Source organism: Onychostoma macrolepis, chromosome 06 (genome assembly GCF_012432095.1).
Source record: "Onychostoma macrolepis isolate SWU-2019 chromosome 06, ASM1243209v1, whole genome shotgun sequence".
Taxonomy (NCBI): Eukaryota; Metazoa; Chordata; class Actinopteri; order Cypriniformes; family Cyprinidae; genus Onychostoma; species Onychostoma macrolepis.
The window spans coordinates 3,776,738-3,797,642 of NC_081160.1; the positions used below are offsets into that span (position 1 = coordinate 3,776,738).

A 20,905-nucleotide genomic window follows, 5' to 3' on the forward strand; every position below is an offset into this window, starting at 1 on the left:
TCTATTAGAGCCGTGAAGTGACGCAATCACAGATAACGGTGCAGTTTCTGATTGAGCCAGAAAGCTTTGGTATTTGCCCTTTAAATCAGAATGTCTCATTAGTGTTTATTTAATGTGTCACTGATTTTAATTTTCTCTTTCATTTTTGTATAGTCCTTAAATAGAGTGCTGCTTTTTGGCTGCATAACTTTGCTATGACAATGTGCCAAATTGAAATATACTTTATTTATTTATTGAAAATGAATGGATGTGAAAGCTGAGAACTTTATGCAATCTTAATCCTTATACGCCTATTAAAGACTATAACTAATTACTTAATTATAGTAATTACTATTTTATATATATATATAACTAAGTCCAAAAATTTTTTTTTCTAAAATATGTTTTAAAACATATTTATATACATATGTTTTCTACCAATATATTTTTGGCCATTTTTTTTTTTTAAATGTCTAAAAAATTTAAATATATTTTTTAAAAGCATTAAAAAAAAATGTTGTCTATATAACTTATGTGAGCATACAATGCATTTGAATAAAAATCAGCAAGGATTTTACATTGCCCCCCAAAATATTAAAATCTTCTTTGTCAAGCATTTTGAGCTACGAGAGCATTGCACATATTTGGTGCACATTTGATTAGTGATTTGAACAAATTCTCCAAGCCTAATTATTAAAATGTGGTACATAATGACATATATGCTTGCAAAAATAAGAAATAGAGTATGGAGAGACCAGGATTTAATATCTGAATTGTGAGTGTCCTGTTTTTGACTCAGGCTAGTACTAAGCAATTATCTAGCAACTCCAGCAGCTGCATAGCAACATGTTTGACCACTCAAATGCATAGCAAGACACTGGGAAAACTTTATGGGAGCCACTCACATTCCCTTCTGAAACTGTAAAAATCTATTTAGGCCTATATTATCAAGTGAACCAATAGAATAGAATAGAGCTCAATTACCCCAGTGTCTCGACCAGGTGAGCGCGATACCTGATCTTGCGTCTCACTCCATCTTCGCTGCCGGCGACGCGACGGACTAGAATTATAACCAGCGACGCGAGTGACGTAGGCACCCAATCGACCAATCAGAAGGCTCACATTATAATCAGCGGAGCGCGGCGCGATCACTTGCGTCGTGGATTATCATGGGAGCGCTGGAGTTTGTCGCGTCGCGTCGCTCGCTTGTAGCGTATCATGTGATAGGGGCTGGAATTTGACACCTCAGGGGTTCAAAACTCTCATGTGTTTATGGGACTTGATTTTGGCACGGACTCCTGCGTTTAGAGTAGAGAGCGTGTCCTGAGGAACTACCGCGCGCGAGCTGCCCTGGACCTGATGCGTCTGATCCGGCGTTTAAACGCATCTGGGTCAGTCAAGATAACCCTAGTTTCTGGTCGCACCGGACACAAGTTTATGTGAAAAACGTGGATGTTCAGAATTATGCATCATCACTACAGGGAGAGGTCGAGAGGAAACATTTTAAGGAATACATTTTCATTATCTGTGGATTATTTTCACTTGTCCGTTTCTTAATTTATTTCACTCAAGTCCATGACAGGAGAGGTCGATCAGGACCGAAAAGGTAGGATTGTATATTTATTTTATTTTATTTTCTTTAGGTAGGTATATTTAATTTGAATCATGTTGCAGTAAGTCATTGGTCTAAAGTTTGCGTCTTTTAATTTTTTTTTTTTTTTTGCATAGCCTAATTACTTCATTTATATATTGTACATTTATTTTGGCTGAACATTTCTTATTGTGATGCTAAATAGAAAAAATTCGTGTCATTTTCTCACGTCAGATTTATTTTCGATTAAAAAAAAATGTATAAATGTTAACTTGTAGCTAATAATATGTAGCCTAATATAACGTTATTGCTTTAAGTGTTGCTGCCCTTAAACGAATCAGAAATAATTTGTTTGTCACAGAATATTCGATACAATTTTGAATTGAACTTTATTAGATACAATGTGTAACCAATTTATTAAATATTGTTGTCTTTTAAAATAGCATGAGTTCTTACTCTTCGATTCTTTTTGTTCATCTAAATTCCTTTAAAATGTCCTTTTCCTTTATAAACCCGTATAAATATGCATCAGTTATTGTTGGATCTGTTGAAAGGTGGTTGATCCCCAAAAATGAAAGGAAAATAAAAGCTGCTTAACTGCTTGGCTTTCCTCAATCTCGTACAAACAGGTTGAAAATGTACCTCAGAATACTTAATTAAGTGTATTGCTTTGCTTATTTGACAAGCTTTTCCAAGCTGACTGAGCTGATGATTGATTATGGGACTGACAGTAAGTGTGCTCCTGAAAGAGCTGTTTTCCTGTCTGGAAGGGATGAAATCTGGATACAGTTAGAAGAGAATCCCAGCACTGTTTTCTCCACTCTGGGGTCTTATTATGGCCATTTGTGGTTCTTTAAGTATTATATCTTGCTCATGTATGTAATTATAAATTCTCAGTTCTATAAATTTGATCTCAGTTCTGGTTCAGGTGCATTGTTTTTCTCCCCATCTGTTCTCTGCTGGAACAAATGCACACCACACCACTGCTGTCTCCTCTTGTAAATGTCTTTTTAAAAGATTTGGATCGGAATGTGCGAGATTCTTACACAGAAACAGTCCCATATGTAGCTTCCTACCTATAGCCTATATCCCACCCATCTGGCTGAGTTGGTTGGCACGTTTGTTGAGCAGGTAATATTGCATTTCAGTATCAGATTGCAAACACTTCCAAACAGACTGCAGGCTACTCCCTGGTATACTGTAATCCTTGGATCAAAATTATTAATTTATTTGTCTGTGTGCATGGTTTTATGTGACTAAGGTAGCAGGGTATTTGACTGTGGAATTTCTCTCGGGTTATTTGTTATTTCATGTTGAAAGATTAAATAACAATGCTGAGTCATTGGTGTGCTCTTTTTTTAAAAGATGTACAGCATATGGTATTTTTTCACAGGGCACATGATATGGTGATGCTGCTAAATAGAGGTTGATGGAGTTTTGTGGATCCTCTGTATTATCATAGGTGGGTCTCTTTAGTTTACGACCTGACATGTATTCATGATGAAATGTCTTTAATGTGCTGCGTTTTCCTGTTGCTGTGATAGATTGGGTGTGCTGGCACTTAACGCTCAAGTGTCTGAATCACACCTCCTTTAAGAGACACTAATGCAAGCGTCCAGACCTTTTCAGTTTTACTGTCTGCTGAAAGCTGTAATACTGTTTAATCACTTCCAAACTGTCTATTTTTGGAGAATTGCTCACCCGCAGTGGAGTTTCCACCTAGTCACTGTTTACTTTAATGCTGGATCTTATATACGAGTTCTCACTTTTGCAGGAACCGGATTTTTTGTTTTTGTCATAAAAAAGAAAATCAAAATGTGTTTAAAATCAGATATTAATTAATGATTTTATTTTTATACATAAATTATTTTATTCTTTCTTTGTTTTGAATATATAAAAACATAAAATGTTATTAAATAAAATCTAAATAATTAAAATAGTCAATGATTTAAAATGAATTTCTGTTAATAAATAATATTATAAAATAAATAAAAAGTTTTATTGGACACATTTGACCTTGACAACAAAAGACAGGAAGTGTTTTCTATGGAAACATGTTTCTGCTACAGAATAAATAAATAAAAAAGGGTATTTGCAACTTTTTATCTCATTTCTGACATTTTCTCGAAATTCTGAGTTCATATTCATATCACAATTCTGAGAAAAAGGTCTGAACTGCAAGATATAAACTTAGAATGACAAGATATAAAATTAAGATAAAAAACCTATCTCATTGTGAGACAAAGTTGCAGTTACCCTTTTTATTTTTTATTACATGTCGGAAACAAGAAAAAAACTGAATTGTGAAGATGAAATTCAGAACGGCAAATTTATGTCTCGCAGTTGGAGAAAAAAACGTCTGAACTGCGTGATATAAACTCATAATTGCAGGAAAAAAGTCTGAATTGTGATAAAGTTCCAATTATATATTTTTATTATCTTCTTTTTTAAAGGTAATAATTTATTTTGCAATCCTAATTATGCTCAAATATATGATTAGTTGCATTTTATCTTAGTTTATCCATCCATTATTTTGCATCTTTGAGCCAGTATATCAGAACCTTCCATGTAAACTGCAGGTGTTTAAATTGCTCAGGTGTATATTTTTAGCGTCCATTTAATTTTGATGAAGCGACTACATAGCAAGTGTAGGTTTCGTGGAAACGGGGCAGAGCATGAGTGTCAGGCGATCACACGGGACACAGGAGCGCCGTGGTGTTAGTAAGAATTATGGGCCGCAGTCACCGCATGGCAGTCCACCGCTGGATAATTTATTACAGCCTCCACTAATGAACAGCCTAGTTGTGCAATAATGAGAAACACCTTATCCAGGGTCAGAGCGGGGCAGAAGGACACTAGAGCCCACAGAGAGAGGGTCCGATTCTTACATTAAGTTAAATACTATAGTTTTGTGCAGCAAGGTGTTTGATGTAAAGTCTGGTGCACATTGTACAGATTGTTTTGGACAAGAACCGCCCACTTAGACAGAAAGAGACCCGCTGACTGAGATGACATTTGTTTAGGGGCAAGTTTATATGAAATATAGAATACCACAGTATCATTATGGAGAAATTAATTAAAGTAATTGCACAGCAGAAAACAAAAATCTCAAAACAAAAAGAATGTTTATAGACTCCATAAAGTTATATGTACTGATTATTTAACAGATACTGAATATACAGCTTTGCTCATTTACATATTAAAGTTCCTGCGGAGTGCCTCAGTCAAAACCCATCGAGATCTAATGCTGCCAACCAGGAAAATGTTGCCTATTCAGTTATTTCTTCCTCAAAACCTTGAAAACATGACTTGGTTTCCAGGAGGACTTATAAACGAAACCTGTGCACTCTTACTCCCAGAAGTCAGCTAAAGTGAAGTTAGAGCTTTCCAGATCAAGAAGCGCTTTCCGGTTTGTGTCTGATTTTCAACAGATGGTCAGTAAACAGACTGTGAGCTAGTGAGACTAGTTAAATGCTAACTGCTTAGAAAAGAATTATAGACCAATAATAAAATGTTCACTTTTATTTTTCTCATATAATGCGTCACATTTTATTTGAAGCATCTTCAAGACTTTTTTCCTTTTCAAATGTTACCTCACAGTAAAAAATGATTTTCTACTGAAAATATTACAGTTTTTCAACTTAAATATGTTTAATTCAATGCGTTACTTGACATTTTTTCAAAATTGTTTGAGAAATTTTCTAGTGATGAATTGGTTATCAGTATTAATATACAATAGATTCTTAACTGCTTTTGGAAAAAAAAATAATAATAATTTTTTTGCATGAAAAAATACAAAGGAGGATCTATTTAATGCAATTATTGTTTGTTTTGGTCAACGATAACCACAAACTTGTTTTCCCCTGAGAAATACTTGAAATACATTTTCTGTAGAGTTTCAGAGAGGATCTAAACAATGTCTCAAACTGTGCTCAGATTTAACAAGATGCCAATCAAAAATCAGAGATCTCAATATGAACTCAGACATTTCTGATTCAATTCTTCCAGCACGAAAGAGCTTGCATGTTATTTTTTAAGTATTACCTAACCTACTCTATACAGTATGTCGACTGTTGACTCATTTAGTCTGTTTTTATTTATGTATTTCTCCTAATCTATAAAAGAGCAACATTTTATTGCAATAAAAGTTCCTCTGGTAAGGATTTGTACCAGTATGCCACTGTATGAGTCTGTGCTTGTGTGCAGGATAGTTAGGAGTGAAAACGCATTGAGTTCACTCAGCAAACTCAGCCATGTGGAATGTTCTGCAATGTCATCGAAGTAAACAAATACAAACACTTTTGAGAATTCATCTCTTTCTCTTTTTCTCCTTCTGTCACTTCAGTTGAGCTCTTCATTATTCCCAATAACACACGTTACCCACCCAGATTTCTCCTTTGGCTCCCATTTCTCCATCTGACAGCTCGGACCCCACAGCGAACGCACACACACTGCTGCAAAGTGTACGCGATCCGTTTCACACACACACGCTGGATTTTATTATTTGCGAGATGTTTTTGATTCATCATGTCAGTGAGCAGGTTCATTTGTCTTAATGGAGCTGACAGATGTGTGTATCTGTATACACCACAGAGAAACAAGGAGATGAGAGATAGATGGTTGTGTGTTCGCAGCCGGACATCTGGTTCTCCGCTGTCACGCTCACACAGAAGTTTCTCAGTAGAGAATCCAAACAGACGCCTCTTCATTTACAGAAACAGAAACATGTTTAAATTCTGTCAAAATTGTCCCTCCAGAGCAGCTCATCTCTCTTCGTTCTCAGACGGGCTTGTATAAAATGTATACATCTCTGATCATCTCTCTGTCTGTCTTATTAACAACAGTAGATACTTCTGAAGACGGTGTGACTGGTGCTTGCCTGTTAAAATCTCCCTGCCATGATGCAAGGCTGTTGCTATGCAGTGCATAGGGCATTCTGGGTGGTTGCTAGGGGGTTCTGGGCAGTTGCTAGGTGGGTACTTACTGGAACAAGTGAAAAGAGTTTATCTTGAAGTCTGTGATATTCTGGTCTCAATGTGCCTTGGGTCTTTTCTTCAATGTACGGCTGTGGGGTTTAGTTTGCTGTTTTTAATGTTTGAAGGTGAAAAATTATAGTTTTTTATTATTATTATTTTTTTTTTTTAAATAACACTCTCCCTCAATAAGTTGCACACTTTTAAGTGTCAGAATAATAAAGTACCGACATTTACATGCTGTAAATAAGCTGCATCATACATACATTTTCATAGACGTGCATTAGCATTCAAAAGATTGTGGACGGTATGATTTTTAAATTTTTTATGTTTTTCTTATGCTTAAGGCTTTATTTATTTGATCAAAAATACAGACAATTGCTAAATATTTTTTACAATTTAAAATAAGTGTTTTCAATTTGAATAGATGTTAAAATGTAATTTATTCCTGCGATTCAAAGCTGAATTTTCAGCATCTACTCCAGTCTTCACTTTTGATCAATTTGATGCATCCTTGCTTAATAAAAGTATTAATTTCTTTCAAAAATACTGACCCAAACTTTTGAATGATAGTGTGTTTGTTCAAGGTTTACCTTTGGTTTTACATGTTGCAAAGTCAATACATTTGCTCCTTTACTTTGTCTTTTAGTGGCTAATTTATAGGCATCTTCATTGGATGAATGTGATTGGCACGTGCAGCACAGCATTAGCAGCTCAGTGTGACCGTTTGAAACCAGACACATATCAGTTTCACAGTCCATCTTTAAGCACGTTCTCTTTGATGTATGTCAGAAGGATGTAGACTTAGGTTTCTTATCGTTTGATTTTAATGGCATATTTGTTTTTTAAAAAAATATTCCTGTGTCATCAACATCTTGCCACATCAAAACCTTTGTTGGCTTACAGCATGTTTTGACAAACTTTCGCAGTGATGAATGATACGATTTCTTAATTTGAAGTTGAAAGAAGTTGCTTAATGGTGAATCATCTTAAAACTATTTGCATACTGTGATTGGGTGTTGCCGTGTGTGTTTGTGATTTACTGCTTTGTCACAAATGTTTATTTGAGGATATACATACATATATATATATATATATATATATACATATACATATATATATATATATGGAAATCAACTTGAGTTATTACAATGATTTTTATTTTAGTAATTTAAATGCCCGTGATACATCTTATTTTATAATCAAAAAAAAGTAAATTCAAAAAATTATTAATATATGGAAATCTACTTGTATGTATCACCATTAAAATTATATTTATTAAAATTCGAATTAAAAATATATGTAAAAATGTTAATTTAAAAAATAAATAAATATATATGGAGATTGTTGTATATGTTGTATGACCTTGTAAACCCAGTGGCCCACTAAGAATAACACACTTAAAGTCCCCGTGAAATCAAAATGAAAGTTTTTTGGGTGTTAGTATCAGTATGTTAGTCTGAATGTCAAAGCATTTGATGATTAAACATCAGATCAGGTGTCTCTATCAAATACTGCATGACTAACATCACTTTTCTTCATTATGTTTATGCAGTGTGTTTGAATGTTGGTGTTTTAGTGATTTTTAATCAGTATATGAAGTCAGTTTTCCTCAAGTTCTTACAGGTGTCCTAACAGAGGAAACACTGATGTACAGAATCACATTAACTATCAACATGATCCACTAATGCATCAGTCGTCTTGATATTCAATCTTGGATTTTCCAATCTAAGCGTAGACTTTGGCGCACCCGTTGATGTGAGTTTGGTGCAGGACTATCTGTTTGTCATTATTTTTGCAGTTTTATTCAATGACATTAGACACTTCAGCTTTAATTGTTGCATATGCTTGTAGTTTATAATTGAAGAGTGTTATCAGTCACAGAGTGTTTTAAATCTTCTGCTAACTTTATGTCACTCAGCGAAGCTGCCAAACTGTGCAGATTGTGTCAGTGCACACAACAGCTTGCAGCCTTCGGCAATGGTGGGTTATTCATAGCAACAGTGTGCTGTAAATTGGATATTTAAGGCTGCAGGTGAAACCATCTCTCTAGGTCAGCTCTGAATTGCATTGCTACTTTCATCACATCCTGTTGCTTAATCGTTTTATAGCAGCCGCCTTGAAATGCGTGCCGTTTACGTGCAGCACGAGAGAATGTTTCAGTGTCTGCATGTTTATACATGTGGTCAAGGAAACCCTCAGAGCTATGTGATTAATGATGATATAATGTTTTATTTGAACAGACTTAGTGTGATTTCCACTGCAATGTGGAAGTGCTGAGTGTACTGGGTAGTTGCTAGCAGTGTTGGGGGTAATGCATTACAAGTAAGTTGAGTTACGTAATCAGATTACTTTACACATTATTTTTTAATTTACAAGAAAATATCGGAGTTACTTTTTCAAATAGGCCTAAGTAACGCCAGTTTTCCCATTGATTTACTGACAGTTCTCCTGTGTGAGCGCTGAGGCATTGTGTGTGTGCTGTGAAGACATGATGTTACTGAAGTTCTGGACTAAATGTGAACATGCATTTACACTTGCTCAAAAACAGATTCAGTATTCCTCAAAATGAATAAAAACAGTCAAATGCAAACTCAGAATATTACACAAACCTACAATAATTAAATGTTAAATATAACACAAATATCCTTTATGTATTTAATCCCAGTGTCTTTGCTGTTGACCTTTAAATGATCCAATTCAACAATACCATAAGCAAAAATGACTTTAGATAACCATAACACTTTCTTCTCTTGCGTTCTATTCTTCATGCAATCAGGAATGGCAGCACAGCTGAATGGTTTGTTTGAGCTTTTTGAATTTACATTTCCTTTAGCCTGAGGCTTATTCATTTCACTTTTAGTGAAAGAGCTTTTACATTTGCCAAAAACAACTTTTTCATTTTGAAAACAAGCAAGCAAGCTCAGCCCAGATGAGAAAAAGTAACGCATTACTTTCCATAAAAAGTAACTAAGTAAAGCAATTAGTTACTTTTTTAGGGAATAGCGCAATATTGTAATGCATTACGATTAAAAGTAACTTTCCCAACACTGGTTGCTAAGGTGTTCTGTGTGGTTGCTAGGGCATTGCTAGGTGAAAATTGTCCTGTTGCTTGGTAAATAAAAAGTTTTTGGGAATCCCAGGATGCCTGAAAGGGATGGGAGAGTGTCTGCAGGAAATTTCAGGGATAAGAAACTGCAAAAAATAAAGGAAAAGGTTGCCTTTGGACCAGTATTTATTGTGAAAAGCATATAAAAAATTGTTTTGAATTTGTAATAATGTGCTAGAGCATCTGGGGAACATTTCAAAGAAAAGAAACTAAAAAATTAAGTAAAAAGTTGCTTTGGACCAATATTTATTGCAAAAATCATATTAATAATCATTTTGAATATCTAATTATAATAATTTTTGAAAGGGGTGCTAGAGCGTTTGATGAAAATTTTAGAGAAAAAAAGTAATTTAAAAAAAAAAATTATATTAAAAAAGGAAAATTTAGTAAAATGACAATATAAATGCCAATTATTTTATTTAAGCGTGTTTACTTTGTAGTACACACTTTTTTTTGAAAATGTATAAATGAGTCTTAAAATAGCCTATATGCAGGTTATCCTTCTGCAAAGGGATCATCATAATTAATCATATTTTTAAGAACTTTAAAAATGCCTGGCTTATAAAAGTAAAAGCACACCTCTCCTCATTAGATTACATAATTTGATGAATGACCATATCAAAATTTGGCAAAATAAGTTTAATATGAGTATATAGTCTTGGAAGAATAAATATTTGGCTTTACAAGCAAAATGCATGATAAAGGAAAGATGGGACTTGCTGAGTCATGAAACCACAGTCAGATAATATCTAATTGATATTTGCACATCTCATTACCCATTATGCTTTCAGCAGAGGGAATGTAGCAAGACAGAAAACAATTAAATAACTTACATTTTGTGACATATTGAGGGAAATTGCTCACAATGAAATTGAAATTCTCTCATTATTCATCTGCTGCTATGTTTTCCCCATAAAATGCCAGAATCAGAAAATCTGAAGAGCCTTTACACATCTTTTTTTCGGTAGGAGAGCTGATCTTCATTCATCTTTCCACCAAAGGATTCACATTCAGAAATGCATGACTTTTTCATTTGTGGGAGACTGTTTCTTTAAGAGCCACTTGTTTGGTGCCATTATATTTGCATGCATATCAAATTATACATCTTTTCCTTTCTAGATGGCAAAGGATGGAGGAGTCTGGAGAACTGCATGGCTGCACCTGCCCGATGTCACCTGAGGAACTGGAAGGTGAGCATTCCTCATATCATTTGGGTTATCAGCTAATAAATAAACACATGCTTTGATGCCGCCTGACATAACATCACAACCCCTGTTTAGCCTCGGCTTGCCTGTACTACATTACCAAATGTGTCAGAAGCATGTCGGTTTGGACTTGTTTGTGTGTCAGCACGCTCGATTTTCACTCCAGCTCATCGGATCATTTCAGGCAGACATTCATTCATTAAAGTCATCCTGAAATATTTACTCATGGGGATCTACGGCGGTGTTGGGTGTTGCTTAAGTAATGAAAGGGGCTGAAGTGTTGGCTGTGTAGGATCACTGGAGGTCTGCTGTAGTTCAGGTTTGGGGGTGGGAAGCGTATCTATGTGAATGGGCCGATCGGACATCACGGATCGGTTTACGCTGTCAGGGTTTATATAACACAGACGAGTAATGGGCAGGCCGTGACAGCGCACTAGATTAACCCTGAGGATTCATGTCATTATATTTCCTACTAGCGTGTGTTATTGGCTCTACTCTTTCTTTGCGATCATAACAACAGCTTCAGTTCAGTACATGCTGTATCAGTGATTGACATCTTTTGTCCTTCTTGCAGGTGATGCTGCTTGTGTTTGTATGTCTTCTGGGTCTCGTTGATGGACATTTCCTTCAGGAGGAGAAAGAAGAACCCCGTCCTAGCAAGCTGAGAGCCTCTTCAACCTCTCCAGAACATCCAGGACCGCAGAAAGATCTAGATGAGTGGCAGAGCAGAGCACCATGGGCACGACTGCATGGTCAGTACATCCCTGACACTGTGAGGGAAACCGGGAGTAGTTGTCACACTTTCTACTTCAGTGAATGAACAATGAGTGGTGAATTCTAAGAGGTTAAAGCTGCTAAAAGTTGTCATTATTATTATTATTATTATTATTATTATTTTATTTATTTTTATTTTTTGCCCTGAAAAAAATAATAAATAAATGTTATTTATATATATTTATATTTTTATGTGATATATATATGTGACCCTGGACCACAAAACCAGGCTTAAGTCGCTGAGGTATATTTGTAGCAATACCCAAAAATACATTGTAGGGGTCAAAATTATCGATTTTTCTTTTATGCCAAAAATCATTAGGATATCATGTTCCATGAAGCTATTTAGTCAATTTCTTACCCTAAATATATCTGATTAGTAATATGCATTGCTAAGAACTTCATTTGGACAACTTTAAAGGCAATTTTCTCAATATTTCGATTTTTTTGCACCCTCAGATTCCAGATATTCAAATAGTTGTATCTCGGCCAAATATTGTCCGATCCTAACAAACGATACAGATTATTTATTCAGCTTTCAGGTGATGTGTAAATCTCAATTTCAAAAAATTGACACTTAAGACTGGTTTTGTGGTCCAGGGTCACATGTATGTATATATATATATATATACATACATACATACATGCATACATTTATGCATTTAGTTTTTATCCAAAGCAAAAGAGGAACAAAAGCAATTCCTCAAAGTGCCAACAATATTTGTAATATACAATGCCAGGTTTATTTGACAACTAGATTAAGAAGCAAGTTTGAGAAGAGAAGAAATGAAGTGAAGAAAAAGTGTTTTTTATATAGTGCTTTATACAATACAGATGGTTTCAAAGCAGCTTCATGTTGATAAACAGGAAAATAACAGTGTTGATGCTATGAAATTAATCAGTTATGAAACATATTTAATTAATATCAGCTGCTGTGCAACTCTACAGGAGATAGTTCCATTATTCAGCTCAATGTTTATTCGATTAAGTTCAAAGTTAGTGTCATTATTCCGCTCAAATTTTGTTCTCATCTGATTGTGTCAGTCCAGTTAAAATGATAATATTAATATATTAATTGTCTTTAAAACCCCAGGACAAAGTTCACAAAAATGATCCTAAATTAAAGTACCAAATTCAACATACAAAACACTGTTAAAGAAAACAAACGTGTAATTGCATTTTTGACTCTCAGTCTTCGTTATTGAGATATAACTCTTTTGACAACCTCCCCATTTCAAATACACTTTAGTTTAGTTTACAAGCCTCATCCAGCTTTGACGTTATTGCAAAGCCTGTAATTAAAATTGGAGACTTTTCGTCTGTACTAACAGTAAAATTAACCCATCAACAACACTTGGTGATAGATGTGAGCAATTTTAAAATTATATGTTGTCACAAAGTGTATACCAAAGGCTGTGTATCAAGTCATATTGCTAATTCTCTAGCAGACAGAAGCTCATGGATCTTCACTGAGCCGTTTCAGATGCGAAGGTCTCAATAAAGGTCTCAGTTACTGTATGTTTCATTAACTATCAACTTTGCCTCAGGTGTTTCTCTTAAAATTCCTTGGGAAAAATAGAAGTATTAACAAATGAGTCAATAGCTGACAGACTGTACTGTATGTGTATAGTGCTATAAAATGTGGATGGCGGCTCAGATCATTTGGAAATTTGATGAGGAGTGTTTATTTATGTTGAAACTTTTCATTGCAGATTTAGACCACTAAAACAGAACTCTTATTATTGTTTTTGTTTAGTTTTTTGTGTTTTTCTCGACTTAATCTGATTTCGGGGTAGGAAAAACAATTGAGATAAACAAAAGAGATTTCATTGTGTGTTTTCTGTCATATGGGAAGCTTTTAGGTCGGAGGAATGGAAGGTGAAACCAGTTGTTTTCTGTCTTCTCAGGCTTCTTACTGAAGTTAATATTACATTTTCTGTCTAACCTGTCAGGGGTTTGAATCCTTTGGGAATGATGCTTTACTGTTTCTGGTGCCTCAAACACTTCACAAAGCCCTAACGGGTGTATCTCACGAAACCTGTCAAGGTCATATTTCACCCCAAATTCAAAAGAAAAAAATTATATATATACACAATAAGAGACAGTTAAATATTGTGTTTTTAAAATATCATGTTCAATTACATTTTTTATAGAATTTATTTAATTGGATATTTTGTTGAATATCAGTTATATCTAACCCTAACATTATTGCATATAGAAGGTTTAAGACCTCTGATTTGGAACAGGCCAAAACCACCATTTAATGTGTTTAAAACAACCTAGTTTATTGTGCATTCATCGCAATCTTGCCTCCTTACTCAGCATTGTGAACAAACACTTGCACATTTTGTTAAACCTTTTCTGTTCGACTGAAGTAGGTCTAGGTCAGTGCAGTTTTGTTCAGTGTTGACAAATCAAATCCTGCTCTAAATACGGATCTGATAAGAATGGTTTAGGTTACGTCTAACCTGCATGTAGCAGTTTATTACAAAAGTTTGAAAACAGTGGAAAATGAAAGAATTCTTAGATTCATTCAGAAGCATTACAGTAATGAGAATTTGGGGTTTAATGTTCTTAAATGTTACTGTGTCACAATCAAATATAAATAGGACTCATTTTCTTCATGCAAAATATGATTTCTTCTTTTCTTTTGATTTTAGGGTGAAATGTGACCTGGACGTTTATGTGAAATTCATCCTTCCACACTTTTTCTACAAGTCTTTGTTGAAATTTAAGACAATGTTTTTTTGTTTTTTTCTCATTCTGTGTTATGTCACAGTGACACATTGCTTCAAGGCGAATTCCTTGCAAATTATTCTATTTTTGTCTTTATGTTCAGTGGAAATAAAATATCTGTGCACATAATAATGTAGAAACATGAGTGGAATGCAAACTTACCGTGAGTATATCTTGTGAGGACATGCATTACAATACAGACTTGAGATATACTGTAGAAATGTTTTTGGTTTAATTAGCTCTAAGGATCTTCTGACATTTAATGCTGACATGCCCATGTACTTTGTTTTGTGCAGTATGATAAACATGATCAGCATTAGCTGAGCCACATGCTGACATGTTGGGCAAACAAACAGAGCAGTGTTTTTACAGAGCTACAGACCCAGAGTGTTTACACTCTTCAGGAAGTCAACCGTGATATTGACCATTTTGCCGCCACTGAATTAAACCCCGTTCTCAAAAACACCGCCATCAATGGATGCTGACCGGCCATTAAAGTACACAAAACAGATAAAATATACAATATATTAACTGATGTGAAAGGTACTGCTGGAGGTCTGCAAAAAAAATATATAAAACATACACTGTTTAAAAGTTTGTAGTTTGTAAGATGTTTTTAATGTTTTTGAAAGATGTTTTCTCACGACTGCATTTATTTGATTAAAAATACAGTAAAAACTGTAATATTGTGAGATATTATTAGAATTTAAAATAGCTGTTTTCTATGTGAATATGCCTTAAAATTTTATTTATTCCTGTGATGCAAAGCTTAATTTTCAGCATCGTCACTCCAGTTTTCAGTGTGTCACATGATCCTTCAGAAATCATTTGAATATGCTGATTTGCTGCTCAAGAAACATTGTTAATTCATATTTTTTGTGGAAACCAGGATGCATTTTATTTTTCAGAATTCTTTGATTAAAAAGTTCAAAAGAACAGCATTTATTTGAAATAGAAATCTTTTGTAACATTTTAAATGTCTTTACTGTCACTTTTGATCAATTTATTGCATCCTTGCTGACTGAAAGTAATTTATTTCAAAAACACAAGAACTTTCTTTAAATAATTATTGTGGAATTTGCAACATTTAAATAAATATTTAACTAATGATTGTATAAGCATAAAAACAACTGTTTACAGCTCCAACTGGGATAAGAGAAAATATTTCAACATAAAAAAAAAAAAAACAGCACACTTAAAGGAGGAGGATTGTTTCTTTACTGAGACTCACAGATGTTGTACACATGTTTTTCCACATCAAGTACATTTGTCATGTCTTTCCCTGGCTCATGCATGCCATTGAATAATCTCAGCTCGCTCTTCCTTATCAATTTTATGTTCCACTTCAAATAATCCAGAGCTCCTCCGTGCAGGTTCTGACACAGCAAATTGCTCTCTTGGAAGCTAATTATTGCAATCTTTGCCTGGAGAAAGTTTGAATCATATTCTAAGGTTCTCCTCACCTTGTGACTTTAAACAAAACTCTATAAACATGATGTGGCATGTTGTTGGATGTTTTCAGTGCTGCATGCTGCAGTTGCATGAGATACAGTACAATAATAGTCCAGTGCAGTGGCAGTAAGGTGCTCAGCAAACAGCAGGAGGAATTTCACACCGTGGAGAGACGTGCACACGTTACACAATCAGCTGCTGAGGTGTGAACCAGGGCCACTAGTGTTATCACCTTTTTAAATGCCGGTGTTACATTACAGTGGGCGGATGTGCCTCGCGCTGGCAGGAATTGAGACTATTTTAATGCATTAGAGCCACGTGCCACAAGCTGTATTCTCTGGAGAAATAGTTCAACCAAAAATCATTTACTCATGCTAATGTCATTCCAAACCAGAATGACGTTCTATCGTCTGTGTAACACAAAAGGTGATTTTTATTTATTTATTTATTTATTTTTTATGTGTAGAAAATGCCCACCATTTTCCATATAATGAAAGTAGATGGGACAGGTTCTGTCAAAAAAGTGACAGTAGTCAATGCAACTTATTGCATTATATTCCAAGTGTTCTGAAATAATTTCATAAAGGAACAGAAACAGAAATGCACTGAAAATATCGATACACTTAGAGCCCAAATTGATTACTTGCTGTTATATGCAAAAAAAATAATAATTTTTGCATAGAATTTATTTTGAAACTATTTTTGCGATTTCAGTAATTACAAAGAATCAGCAAGTAACACATGAATTACATTTTTCCAAAACAGCAAGTTTTGTACAGTGTAGCATTAGGTTTTATGTTTGTATCGAAATGATTAAATGACTAAATGATATTTGCATCAAACCTGATATGGCACTATTTTATTAGCTAAATGAAATTTGAGAGTTAAAGTAAAGGGCAGTTTTTTAGCAAATAAATCATGTTTAGTGTTTTCAGAACCTACTAAAGCAACTACACAAGCTAATCACAGGCCTACATGTCTATAACACACTCTCATGAGTGTGATATTGTGTTTTTACAAGTAAATGGTTTGACGGACTGTAAATAGTAACAAAATGGAGTATATAAGTAAAGACAAACCTAATGTCTCGAAGACCCTTTTTTGTGTGAAACCAATTTTTATGCTTTATATAATTTATATATTATATTTTTTATAATCTATATTATCATTAATAATAGATTTATGATGCTGTTGGACTGTTATATTAGCTCAAGGACCAGAACTAAATGTTTCAGAATTTATGATGCTTTTAAGGTGCTTTTTGTCACTTAATAGCCCCAATTTACCTACTTATGCATTTAAAGATATTCTTCAGAAATTCATCTATTGGTCACCCAGAAGAAAAAAAGTCATATGGGTTTGTAATGAAATAAGTAACGATGACAGAATCTTTATTCTAGTCACGTTCTGTGGTCATCAGCTCATGTTTTCTGTTGTCTCAGATTCGTCCCTGGCCGAGGAAGGCGAGGGTCATCGAATCCGGTGGCAGCGTTCCTCTGCAAACAGTTCACGGAAGTCCCCTAGGAACCGTAAGGAGCGGCGCAACCGTAAGCGAGGCCGGAGCAGCCAGGACTGTCGTTTGGAGAGGAAAGAGATGAAGGTGCGTGATCTGGGCCTCGGCTACGACTCGGACGAGATCGTGGTGTTTAAGTACTGTGTGGGGACGTGCATGAGCGCCCGTAAGAACTACGACCTGGCCCTGAAGGTGCTGACGGATAACGGCAGCGTTTCCAGCCGCAACGTGAGCACTCACCCCTGCTGCAGACCCACGCGCTTCGAGACCGTCTCCTTCATGGACGCCCAGACGAGCTGGCAGACCATCAAATGGCTTTCAGCGGCCAACTGCAGCTGTGTGGGATGAGAGAAGCCGAGGAGACGCAGCCGGTAAAATCAACCCAAAGCTCCGGTGTAGAAAGCGAGGGGATTCCAATGCAAGGAATGGGATGCAGCGCTCCTGATGATGCACTGCAAACGCAGCCAATCTGCTAGCATCAGCACGGGAAACACAGGAATATGGGACGTCCTGCAGGGAGACGGTCGGAAACCGTAGAGGTTTGCGTCATGTGGCCTTGGAGAGCTGTGAAGCGAGTCGTCAGATTCCTGCTCCAGACTGCAGTTTCGCATGGAAAGTTTGTGAAAAGTAACTTGAAGGCCTACATTTCACATTATCTGCCTCTAGGCATTATGAGATTGAGAAACTGGAGATGTTTTAAGAACTTGGATACCATGAAGGTTCATTATAACAGAACAGAAGGTGCTTTTAATTCACTTATCAGCTTAGCATGTGTGTTTAATATACACAGACTTTCCTTAAGCCATGTGCACATTACAAGACTGAAGCGTGTCACTTTTTTATGTTTGTGAGTAGTCTACAACAAAAATTTCCTTTTTTTTTTTCTTTCAGATACAGGCCAAAATTTGCCCTGAATGCATATTGCATGCAGCATTTCACCAGTTTGCAGGCCGGTTCTGAATGCTAAGTGGTGGAGTTCTGCATCGGCTCTTTATAATGATGAAATCATGCTCGATTACACTGCATGTCTGGACGTATGCCCAGCTATAACACTCTCTTCCATCATCTGATCATCATTAGATGAATTGCTGCTGCCATGATCGCTAGAAAATGTACACAAACTATTTTTAACTCTTTCCAACTCTTTTCTCTTTTAAACAAATTCCGCCTGCTTTCCATAAGCAGTACGAGCGTTGATTTTTTTTTAAAATAATGTTGTATTCTATAAAAGGCCTGTTTTACATAGAAATTAATCATTCTTGGATTTACTTACATTATTGTTCAAAAGTTTGCAGTCGGTAAGAAATTGATACTTTTATTCAGCAACAATGCATTAAATTGATCAAAAGTGAGAGTAAGACATTTATAACGTTCTTTTGAAATTTCTATCCATTAAAGGATCCTGAAAAAAATATTCTGGTTTCCAGTGATGCTGAAAATTCAGCTTTGATCACAGGAATAAATTACATTTTAAAATATATTCACATAGCAAACAGCTATTTTAAATTGTAATAATATTTTACAATATTACTGTAATTTTACTGTATTTTTGATCAAATAAATGGCTTTGGTGAGCAGAAGAGGCTTCATTAAAAGTGAAAATAATACAGCGCATTGATGTACCAGCACAGATGAAACTGTATTGCGGGTCGTTTGCAAGCAAAACTCTTTAGTGAATTGATCCGTGAGTGTTTAAATGACTCGGGTTGACTTGTGACCGTCTTGTAATGTGCTCTTGGCGTTACACACTTGCACAAACACAACCAACAGCTAACCACTTATCCTGATGCCACATTCAGTAACCTCTGCTATCAAGAAATACCTCTTGTTGTTTTGTTTCACTGCTCGAGTGGATGTCTGTTTTTCTGTGCATGTTCTATTATGGACTGGATCTTTGTCGGGATACGTGACATTTGATTTGTCAGTTAAATGAAATGGTGCCCTGGCTAAGGTTCGGAGCACACAGCACTATACCGGTTTACCAAAATGTATTTTAATTAAGACATTGTCACATTTCATGTTTTTGTTTTGTGTTTTTGGGTGTTGACTTATTGTATGCAAGGTGAATGATATACCAAAGCGATAGATAGATAAATAAACAGCAGATCACCTCAGGTAGGGACAGTGGGCAGTAGAAACGAAACCTGTGGTTTACACTTCTATAATCAACCGTCACACGCTTCTATTCCATTTCTCACACTTACTATATTAATCTCATGGTTTACTTTTACTTTTACTTATATATCATGTGTAATGTTTTCAAAGACGCTATAACTACCTGTGACCTCATTCTCAGAAGAACACGCCTGGATCATGTTTCACTCTAAATTCAGCAGAAATAAACAGAAAATTTGACTTCATTATTTTCTTGATATTTTTATTTTAATTTCATCAATTAAATATATTCCCCCCCAAAACTCACAATCTCAATACTGTAATGTAAAAATATAATGCATAAATTATATTGTATTTATACATTATAGTAGTATTTTACTGTAGTACATAAAACAACTGTTACAGTACAAATTGCATAATTTCTTATTTTTTTTATTATTATTATTAAATGTGACCAGAATGTGTTGTCATGAGATTCAGCCTCAAACTAAAAGCATTTTACGATTAAGGGAATTAAAAATCACAAATTCCATTTTTGTTACTGCCTTTGAATGTAACAGGGATTTTACCAACTGTTTTGTATTGATATTAAGCATTCGATTAATAGAAAACATCATACAGTAGATACCAGCTTAACCTCCTAATGTTTTGTTAGATTACTTGCAGTGTTTTGGCCCTGTTTTTGTGTTGCATTTCTGTTTTTTGACTCATAGGTCATAGATCTAATAGATTATCTACTATATTATCCAACATTTGAAAGATGCCAGAGAGGGCAGAGCTTTATTCATCGTCATGTTCTTCACTCGCCTTTATATCGAATGCAATAATGTTGTTCTGATAATCTGGTTTGAGTTTTGTTCCTCTGAGATCTGAGGAAAGCAGGTTTAGTCTTGAACTGCTCATTTTGTTTCCCAGCGGTGCAGTGAATTTCTTTCCTTCAGGATGGCATTATTTTACCCTTTGGATGCTATGCATCCCCTGCTTTATTTAAGGGAAATTACTGCTATTGTTTGTTGTATTTATTGCATTTTTTGGTATACATGTTATCATAATTATATTTTTTATTATTTATAAAATGTATATACCTGGAATTTATTGCTCAGATTTTTATACAGATGATGCATTTAAAGAAAAATACATTTTATCTTTGTGTGTCATACCACGTGTTTCATTTTGTGTTTTGCTTTGCACCAACATTTACATACCAGACAAGTCACAGTTTCTCTCTATAAACCACTAATAAAAAAAAATCAATAGTTCATCAAACAAAAATCAAACAAATGTTATTGCAATAGTATGTTAACTTGTTACTGTTTAACACACATAAAGGCCTCAGCAGAAAGTTTCCATATGAATGCTCTCTCACAGCACAACATGTTTATACTAAACACAGACAAGCCTCTGATTACTATCATCCCTCCTGCGCCCAATGTGCATACTGTCCACCCTATCTGCCCT

The 20,905-nt window shown here is 35.1% G+C and overlaps 1 protein-coding gene across 1 annotated transcript; it reads left to right on the forward strand.

Moving 5' to 3' along the window:
- Nucleotides 1-1,011: 1,011 nt before the first annotated feature.
- Nucleotides 1,012-19,662, forward strand: LOC131541898 (neurturin). The gene is made up of 4 exons (XM_058777903.1): nt 1,012-1,585; nt 10,772-10,842; nt 11,432-11,609; nt 17,262-19,662. Exons 1-4 carry the CDS (start codon nt 1,555-1,557, stop codon nt 17,678-17,680), a joined length of 699 nt encoding a protein of 232 aa, XP_058633886.1. The 5' UTR covers nt 1,012-1,554; the 3' UTR covers nt 17,681-19,662.
- Nucleotides 19,663-20,905: the final 1,243 nt, after the last annotated feature.

Bases quoted from the DNA above. Each gene is read 5' to 3' on its own strand.
- LOC131541898 (XM_058777903.1), top strand. From the start codon at position 1,555: ATGACAGGAGAGGTCGATCAGGACCGAAAAG. The intron at 10,843-11,431 runs GTGAGCATTCCT...TCCTTCTTGCAG, and splicing joins GTCACCTGAGGAACTGGAAG to GTGATGCTGCTTGTGTTTGT. The intron at 11,610-17,261 runs GTCAGTACATCC...CTGTTGTCTCAG, and splicing joins ACCATGGGCACGACTGCATG to ATTCGTCCCTGGCCGAGGAA.